The sequence below is a fragment of the Eurypyga helias genome, unplaced genomic scaffold (assembly GCF_000690775.1).
Source record: "Eurypyga helias isolate BGI_N326 unplaced genomic scaffold, ASM69077v1 scaffold14161, whole genome shotgun sequence".
Taxonomy (NCBI): Eukaryota; Metazoa; Chordata; class Aves; order Eurypygiformes; family Eurypygidae; genus Eurypyga; species Eurypyga helias.
The window spans coordinates 19,127-29,144 of record NW_010230334.1 but is presented as its reverse complement, the minus strand read 5'-3'; the positions used below and the strand labels follow the sequence as shown (position 1 = coordinate 29,144).

Sequence of the window (10,018 nt, the reverse complement as noted above, 5' to 3'; positions counted from 1 at the left end):
AACAGGTTTAAATTGAAAGTGGGGAGGTTTAGGTTAGATATCGGGAAGAAACCTGGTCTAGTGGAAGGTGTCCCTGCCCCTGGCAGGAGGTGGGCCTGGGTGGTCTTTAAGGTCCCTTCAAACCCAAACCCCTCTGTGATTCTATGATGAAATCCAAATACTTGTCCAATAAAATTGTAGATGTCCAGAACACCAGGCTATGCCTGTGCTGACTGATCAAAATCATCACTGGTGAAAAAAAGCAAAAATGTAAGGAGCTCTTACTTTTTTTATAAAGCAGCTTGCATGTTGTTTTGAAAAATAATTTCAAAGAAAAAGGGGAAGAGAAACTGTTGCCTTTAAAGGACCTGTTGATGAGTAGTTTTCTTCGGGAGATCAATTACACATTACCTCTCTTACTTGTGCTAGATATAACACATCGGATTTTTTTTCCACTGAAAGAAAAAAGATCCCAATTTAAAAGTGAACAATTCTTACGGGTATTTTTTTGTAATAGGACTAAGTGAAATGCTGTTGTTTTTGTCAAGTAGTACAGAGAAGGGGTTGTGAAATAGTGTGGATGAATGTAAGCAGAGCATTGAAGTACTGTTTTCCTTTTTTTCCCATAGTGGCCTATGCCACTTCACGTACAACACTTAATACTGGCACAAGTTTTAATTCTTTTGAAACTAATCTTTTTATTTCTATGTTGGTATTTCTTTAAGTGAAAAAGCTATTTGGTAGTGAACACTGCTTTCTAACCTGGATTTGGTAACAAACCACTACACAGGTAGAAAATTCTATCTTACTCTTGACCAAAAATTACTCTGCTGCTCCTTCAAATCCTGTGTGTTTGTGGAGGAAAATGCAAGTTAATTGCGTTCTGCTCCTACTACAGCTGTCAGCCCAGGAGTGTCATCCTTCAGATAATCGGTTTCTGTTGTAAAGAAGAACCTTGGCCTTCTCTGAAACAAAATAATTACTTGTTTCGTTAATCTGCTGAGGTCATACCATAACTTGAATTCCTCTGAATTTTGCTGCAGGAAGAGGAGTACGTCTCTATTACATTGGTGGAGAAGTTTTTGCCGAGTGCCTAAGCGATAGTGCGATTTTTGTTCAGAGCCCCAACTGTAATCAAAGATATGGCTGGCATCCTGCAACTGTGTGCAAAATTCCACCAGGTTAGTAGCCTACCAAAGGTCTCACGCAAAAGTATCCAGTGAATGTATTCACTGGATGATTTTTGCTTTCCTTTTGTTACCTAGAAGGAGTTTCTTTGCAGTTTCAGGCTTCTGCGTAGCAAACACAAGTGTTCATCGATTGCAGCCTTTTGACTTTTTTTTTTCTCTTCACAGGATGCAATCTAAAAATCTTTAATAACCAAGAATTTGCTGCTCTTCTGGCCCAATCTGTGAATCAAGGGTTTGAAGCCGTATATCAGCTTACTAGAATGTGTACCATACGAATGAGTTTTGTTAAAGGATGGGGAGCTGAATACAGGTAAGATAAATAACTTGGCTTTTAAATTTAATCATTTTTCTTCTTTCACTAATACACTATTTCTGTCCGGCTTGAAAGCCATACATACAGGCTTCTTACTGCTATTGTAGGTATGCTCTCTGCAAGTCAAACACGTTTTCCTTTTTCTCCCCTTCAGCTATGGAGCTGGTAAGTCATAAAGACCGGTAAACTGTTGTTATTATTGCACTCAAGTCAGCTGTTGAGCAAGGAATGTCACCAAAGTTCCATTTCCTTGCTTATTCCGACTTGCTTGCTTATTGTGGTGAAACTACTGACAACATCTAGAAGTTTCACAGTTTGTGCTGTGAGAGTATTTGCTCTCTGTGAGGTGTACAAAGTTTTGTACTTCGCTTTGGTCTCTGTCCTTTTCTGAGTGGAGTATAATGAGTCGTTAGGTTGTGGTGTGGGCTGCAGTTGATACCACCCTACGGAAAGAACTGGAGTCGGAGTGCATTCGGCAGAATAAAACAGTTGGAGAACACACATTTAAGGGATGGTAAATATTTTGGAATTTGTAGTGGAAAAAACTTCGTAGTATTAAGATGACTGTGTTTACACAATGAACTGCTAAAAACAGTTTTTTGATTGAAAAAAATAGTCTTTTATCTGCTTTTGAACAGATTCCAATTGTATTCTCTATTAGCACAACCTAAGAGTTACAGTTGGGGACTGTGCCTGTTTTCAATGCAGTACAGGAATTTGGGAAGAAAATTCTAACTGAGCAGTGTGAAAGTTTTCATTATTTGGGAAAGCTAGAGGTGTGATTTTAAACAAATCCCTTAAACCTCTCTAGAAATTGTCCACTGAAAGAACAGAAGTCTGACGTACCAGTGCCCTATTGCAATACATAATGATTGGGTTTTTAAATCTCTGTCATTTCTGAAGTTGAACAAGGGCATATAGGTTGTAAATCCTGGGGTTTTGATTCTTTTATCTGCTCTTGAAATACATATATGTATATTGCAGCATCGGTACATGGGGGAGGCTTCTTGGCTAAATGAAGCCAATTTTGTAAAGGCCTAATTAGATTAAATGAGAAATTTGAGTAATGGAATAAATTGGTGCCTCCTTGTTAGCAAGAGGTACACAAGAAAGAATCTGGCTCAGGTGTAAAGAACTGTTGGATTTGGCTCAAAAGGAGTATGTATACACTTATGCGTAATTAAATGCAACATTCAAATCAGAACAGAAGAAAGGCTTAATCAGTCAGATTATATGGAGACAAGTGGATGGAGTGTAAGTGCTGGGTTGCAGCAGTGGGGAGGCTTTTGGTAAAGTTATTTCTAAGGAGGGAGAATGTTGTTTGTTTGTTAGTAGTCTCTAAACCCTTCAGAGATCGTAAGGTTGACAAAGCTGCAGTGGAAACGCTGCCAAAACAGCACAGAAATGAGTACTGACATAATGCTGAACTAGTTTCTTCACATCACTGTTCAAGATGGTGCTAATAAAATATTGATGCACAAGACTTGAGTTATGCTGCAGTTGTGATTAAAGCAAAAAGGGGTTGTTCCTGCAAACACAACCTTGAATTTAAATTAATGTTGTTTGAATTGTCAAAATAGACCAGGAAATGGGGTAAAATCCATCATTCTTGCTCAGACTTCCGTGCTTCGTTAGGAACATTTCTCATAGAACAGACTTTTGCAAAGGCAAAGCATTACTCTACATTTTAGGCCTCTGGCGTGTGAGTGTAAAGGTGTAGCTATGGCAAGGTGGTAGATTTTGTAAGCTTGGTAGACAACATAGGTTATAGCTTTTTGCTGGATACGTGTTGGCTTACACTGAGAATGGTGGTAGAAGTTCAGATCGGCAATCAAGTGTTCACATTACTAGAGGAATTATCCAGGGCTAGGATCATCTTCTGAAGAAAGCTAAGTAGGGGTGATTACAGCAAGGAGTCTTAGTGATACGTGAACTGGAAATCCTGGGTAGAAGAGGCTGAGTTTTAGCTTTGAGATGGCTGCTAAGTGATTTTATCAGTGTTTGCCAGTGCAGTGCACAAGCAGGGCTGTTGAACAGAAACAGCTATAAAATTTTGAGGAAGTGTGTTATGGAACACATCATAGGGGAGTTGACAGCGGTGGAATAATGAACTTCCTTTTTTGGGAGAGGATTTGAGACGAAATGGAATTATATTTCCTGTGGTTTAGATTGTTCTTTTATTGGATCACTTTGTTCTGGTGTAGGCATTCGGGGCTAAGATAACAATGGTTTTCAGAGTGCTGAGAGAGCACAGACCCCAGCCACTTTCTTTTCTTAGAAAATATGAAACCACAGATAACTTTTTAAATCCATCCTCTCACTGGCTTAATCTTCCCGCCTGTTCAGTTCCTCCGTTAATATAAACAGATTTCCTTAAAGCCAAGGGTTGCAGTGCTCACAGTAAGAACGAAGGGGCTAAATTTGTGTCTGACTGATCTGCTGCCTTTGAACCTTAATGCCTTCTTGCTTTGACTTTGGGTTAGCTAGAATTGCTAAGCCAGTTTTTCCTAGTAAATGTAGTCTTGCCTGTCTAGTTTGGGAAAACTCCCATGCCTGGAGTGAGTGCAGTGAAATAACAGGATTTCTCAGGTAGAGTATGTCCAGTACTCATTTCCTTACCTTGGAGATGAGAGGGAAGAGTTTTGAATAACAGGTCTCTGAAACAAGGATATATGGGAGAGTGAATTAAGTTTTTATGGTAGTCAGTCCTTCAGCTTTACCGGGGCTTTCTACATGGTGTTTAATTAAGGGCTTCACTTGTGTAAAACTACAGACAAGGGAAACAAAATTTATACTGAAATTTTTTTTGCCAGGATGTTACAGTACAAAACACATGTAGAAGTGTAAGATTACAGGAAATCAGAGATAAAGTTTGGTGTTCCTTTGAGATAGCATCAGTTAGCACAGTAAAACCACACACTGTGTTTTGACGTAGTGTTTCTGACAACATCTAGCAGTTTCCTTACACATTTATCTTGTCCACTGCTCCAAAAAGCCAGACTTTATATGACTGCAGTAGTACTGGGCTGTTTGGCCATGCTGGCAGTGCAGAGCCAAGTGTTTCTGTTCCGTATTTCTCAGTAGCTGTCTGCAAAATTCAAACGCAGTTATGCGCGCAGACTCCCTGAAGCTTGAGGTGCAGCGGCACGCGGATATCTGTGATGTGAACACCAGATTGGTTGAGCGATCTTCGATTTTGAATTTCTTTTTAGAAGTAAGGCTTTTGGTGTGGCACGTGAAGCAAATGCTGCTCTTCTTACCTTATTCTCCAGAGCAGAATATTCTTGATGGATTGTGGACAAGCATGCAGTTATTGATGTGTTTTATAGACATGGGGTGTTCGGGGGTTTTGTTGCTTTTTTATTTTCCTTCAACAACTGTCTGAAAAATGGTTAGTAACAGTTACGATAATGGTTGCAGATTTTTATCTTTCTTTGTAGTAGATATGGATGGAAACACATTTGATCATATGATGGAGAGCCAGACCTACTTCCTGACTTTGCTATGCTTCACTTTCTAGGCGGCAGACAGTAACAAGCACTCCTTGCTGGATTGAACTTCACCTGAATGGACCTCTACAATGGTTGGACAAAGTATTGACTCAGATGGGCTCCCCTTCAGTACGCTGCTCCAGCATGTCGTAAAACTCCTTCCTCCGTTACCGGGGCTAAATGTCGAGTCCACTCAACAGACTTAATATAACAGCTCGTCTGTCGTAGTATTTGTGTGTGGTCCCCATGAACTGTTTACTATCCAAAAAGGTTTTTAAAAAAAAAAAAAAAAAGAAAGAAAAACAGCACTTGAGGTCTCATCAATTAAAGCACCTTGTGGATTCTGTTTCCTATACTCTGATACTAGATGAAAATTTAGTGTATAGAAATGCCTTCTTCAGAAAGAAGAAGGGACAGTTCTAAAGACTCTTAATGGTGTTTTTATTGGGTATATAATTGAGTGTCCTAATGGTTTATCAATAACATGAATAGCTAAGTATATGTACAGGTAATGTATCATGATCTCAGATATCACAATCTTGTGCTGTTCTACATTTTAGTTCCCATAAGTAGTTGTTTGTTTCTTTGATTGGGGCAAATCTGTCATAAAATTCCAAGACTCTACTCCTTTATTCTTTTCTATTTTTTTATATAAGCAGGTTTTCAAGTTGTCCTAAACATAAAAAGCAGACTTTCCTTGTAGAAAAGCTTAACTTTTTGCTGCCTTCTTAAAGAAAAAGAAAATCCCTCCATTGGATGGGAAAGAAATGTCCTGAGATTCATCTGTGAAATCTTAGGACACTTTATATGCTTAATGGGGCCTAAAATGAATTCATATTATAAATTCCGAGTATCCATCACACTAGGAGTCTACTTTTCCCAACCCATCTGAGTTGATGCGTCTGTTGCCAGCAGTATTGCTGGCACTGATGTAATTCAGGACTTTTTTGTACTTTGAATCATTGAAATTGGAATGTTTTCTCATGGAATGAGAATTTACTGTAGCATTGGATACTGGAATTAAGTACATAAGGTTTTTGGCTTACCCCTTACATCTGTATTTTTTTAATTAAACAGATGTCACTAAAAATAATGGTTTTTAGGTTTTGGAGCCATATACCTTGAAAAATCCCAGTTTACCCAGGGTTAAACTAGACTCTTTCAAATAGGTTTTAAATAGATGCAGCTTCTTAACGTATTTCAGTGACAGAATTTAAATTTCTGATCTGAGTGGCTTTGTATAGCTTACTTACATACCAGATCATACACATTCATTATGTCATAATGGGCCTTGTTATTAAAAGTAGTTGCTTCTGCAAAATCTCTAGGATAGTGGTTGCTGAGGTATGACCAGCGAAGGAGGACTTCTAGGTTCTCTGTGACAGTGCATGTTATTGTGAACCCTTGGACACTACAGCTGCACCATATTAAAAATATTCTGAAATATATTCTACCAATAAGTCTGGGTTGGGGAAGGGTTGGGAAACTGTATAGAAGGGTTATTCTGACTTGAAAAATATACATCTTACTAACAATCTTGTGATCTAGCTGTCTGTCATTCTTTTGTTATTGTGGCAGTAGCAGGATTGCCTTTGTCTGTTTTTTCCCATTGTTTCATCCATTACACTAGTCCTGTACTTTGTAAGTACAGCTAGTGATAACTTAGCTTTGAGAACAAAAATGTGGCCAGTGTTACAGCTTTTAATCAGTTGACTGAATTGATGATAGTGATGGATAATTTTATGCCATAATGACTAGGGCATAGGAAGCAATACCAAAAATCAAGCCTTGAAAAAGTGGGCCAGACACCTTTAAAATAATTGGCAAAGCAGTTACCAGTTTGTGCTAGTTTTACCAGTAGACTAATGTATTGGTAGAACTTGTGAACCTAAGAAATAAGCTTCATGCGTGTTGCATTTGCCTAATATGTGAATACACTAATAAAAGTTTTAATTCTCATGATGGTTGGGTTTTGGGTTTTTTTATTAATTGCTGCATATATTTTCTTTTGAAGGTTAGGAATCGTTCTAGCTCATCCAAATAAATTACACAATGTCCTGGATGTTGTGGCTGGAAAGGTACAGTTTAGATGTCAGAATCGTTAAACAGCTATAGTGGAGGTTCTGCATCTGTGTGTGTTGAGTGATGCAGGCTTCTGCTCCGGATCCACTTTATTAAAGCAGTTGCTTTTCTATTCCACAATGAAATTACAGCCAACTAGCTCAGATGTTTACTTTAATCTGTGAAACAGTTAGGTAAGAGCAACTTGTCCGCATGAAAGACTCCATTGCATTTACGAGCAGGCTACAACTTGCATTAGTTGGGTGACCTAATTTTGTTGTCTCCTTGCTGTGGATTTCTGTATGTTCGTTCAGTTACGGCGGTATGACTGGCTTTGCCTTGAACACGGTAATAACCTTGGCTGTAACTTTGTTGGGGTGTATTTCCAAGTAGTCTGCAAGGACACCGCAGACATTATCTGTAGCACTGCGTCCCTGCCTGCGTGCAGGGCCATCTCAGTCAGCGTAGAAGTCACTTTTTTTGACTTCTGTTTGTACCATCTAAAATATTTTCTCCTGCCAATACTGTTTCAGCCACAGCTTAGTGGAACAAGAGAACTTACCCGTGTTCAACACGTTTGCTCGCCTTATTGCCTGTAAATGCCTTTGGCAGCTCTTGAGTAACTTTAACCTACTCCTGTTTCTTAATCCAGTGCCTTTGTGACTTATCCCACTGATTATCAAAATCTGACCCATGCCTGCTCAAGCATCTTAATGCAGAATGCCTGTGGTACATAAGGAACGTAGCTTCATCCCTCCTCTGCCTGTCAGAAGCACTGATGTCCAAAGTACAAACGAAAAGGGATTTTTTTTTTTCAGTAAGGATGTTTTATGAAGTAAAATACTTACTAAGCAGGGAGCAATCAACTGGAGATACTTTAAGTATGGGTAGCCAGCTGCCTATCTGTATGGTCAGGCTGGAAAAGCTCTGTATGTAACTGTTGCCTTAAGTTCGGGCTGGGATTCCAATGCCTGGGTTCTGATCTCTGTTGTCACTAGCCCTGTCTGAGCTTCATTTTCATAGTATTGCCAAAGCCAAGTAATCAAAAATCAGGTAGTTGATGTAAACACCTGAGCCTGAAACCTATTTTTGCATTGCCTTTGAGAAGCTGGGATGCACCGAGCTGACACTTCAGAACCCACCCCTGCAAAAGAAAAACCCTCCTTAATGCAGGAGTTTTTCCAGTGCCAGGGTTGGGTCTTCAAGAACAATGTCAAATGCTTGGAGTCTTGCATCTTTAATCTGTGGGAGTTGGTAGTAGAACATCACCCCTGTATTTCCCCCTTCCATTGTTCATGTTTGCTTTCTAGGTGGGTAAGCTTTCTGCAACAGGAATTCTCCACCGTTACTTCAGCGTCTTGCACGGAGTCCTTTGGCTTCCAGGTGCTGTTACACAATCCCGGAATGTGGTGAGAGCTGTGGGGTTTTCTTGTTCTTATTCAGGACATTGTGCTTAATCAGAACTTCAACCTCCTTAAGACTGATTGCAGGCAAAGAGTGTAAAAAATTTTAACTTCATACGCCCTGTGTATGGAGAGATAAGGCCTCCAGGGAGAGGTAAAGTCTGAATCTGGGACTCTGAATTGGTCTCTGGTAGAGGCTGAGGTGCCAGATTTGTGCGTGAAGCATGAATATCTGCCTTAAAAGGTTCGTGGGTGCTATCAAAGTAGTCAGATTCTTAGGAATAATAGCTTTAAACTAATTTACATACTAAAAACTAGAAATCACAACTACCTTCACTAAGCTTTTTATTTTCATGTGGCCAACTTAACTTTTCATGTTGAGGTGGGAGGATGTGAAGTTTGGGGGTTTGATAATCATCTGCAGCTCTGAATTGTTGCCGCACTAAACTGTTTTTGTTTTAACCTTCAAACTTGTCATACTTCATTGTGGTTACAGCTTTTTTTTTTAAGCACTGCAAATTGAAATCTTACTGCAGCTGGGTTTTGAGTTAAAATATTGTGAAATACAGGATTTTACTATACTCCACCCACACAGTGTTTTACTTGAGTGTGAAGCAGTGTTCCTTTTACCAAAACAAGTTTGACTGTAATCTCATTTAGGGGACACTGAAGCTTCAATACAAGCTCTGCACACTGTGTCCGTGTGAGGAATTACATATATCACAAGTAGCATGCTGTCTGTGCTAGAAAGCGCTTCTAGAAGGACCTGCTGAGGGAATTAAATTGCAGCTGGTCTGAGGGTTTATTACTATTAAGAAAGTATTTTAGTGAAATGTGTGTTTTCCTGACCCCTTAAGCTTGGCTAGTAAATAACCATCATAAACTGTATTACAGGAGGCCATTTAAAAATAACCTTCAGTCATGTTGGTCATCTTTTCTGTTTCTCTCCCCTGTACAAATGTCTCTTGGGATTGCTGTTTCTTCTCCTGGGAAAGCACAGTTTGTGTAGTGAGTTTCTAGTACTAGATTGTCACAGCTATGAAAACAAGAATCAAGGCTTCAAAGCTGAGAACAGTCTTTGATGTTACATTAGCTGATGTTTCATTACCTGTAATCAGGATTAAATCGAGTTACTTGGCAGGAAAAAGAATGAGTGACACATAATGGTTATGTAAAGATGTCAGACCTTGATGCTCTTGATCCTTTTCCCCCACCCAGAAGATCTAGTCAGAATGGATTGCAGTAAAGTCCCGTTGCTTCTTCTGTTCCTTTGGAACAGGATCCAATGTGGCAAAGGACATACATGCGCCAGCCCCACGGGTTTATATTTTTCGCTTTTAATTCACAACAGTTGAAGCAAAGCTGCTGTCACTCTTGATTTTTCTGTTAACAGCATCTAGCTCTTTGCTCGTCTGAAGGTGTAGTAAGGTGTCTTTAAAAATTTATGTGTGCCACATGAATTAATTGAGCTTACGAGCAATGTGTACCCAAGGATGCAAATTCCATTTGAGTTTAAAGCATCTTTGCTTGGAATCTTGCTCACTTGCCTTTTCATTCTGAAGAAAATTCCAAGAACAGCTG

The 10,018-nt window shown here is 39.3% G+C and overlaps 1 protein-coding gene across 2 annotated transcripts in view; it reads left to right on the top strand.

The window, feature by feature from the left end:
• The window catches only part of SMAD2 (SMAD family member 2), a 41,790-nt gene extending 34,858 nt beyond the window's left edge, over positions 1 to 6,932 (top strand). For both annotated transcript variants that reach the window (XM_010160705.1, XM_010160707.1), the window contains 3 exons: positions 1,023 to 1,160; positions 1,335 to 1,479; positions 5,003 to 6,932. In XM_010160705.1, coding sequence (XP_010159007.1) covers positions 1,023 to 1,160; positions 1,335 to 1,479; positions 5,003 to 5,126 — 407 coding nt within the window. In that variant the 3' untranslated portion in view covers positions 5,127 to 6,932. The remainder of the gene's footprint in view (positions 1 to 1,022; positions 1,161 to 1,334; positions 1,480 to 5,002) is intronic.
• The last annotated feature ends 3,086 nt before the right edge of the window (positions 6,933 to 10,018 follow it).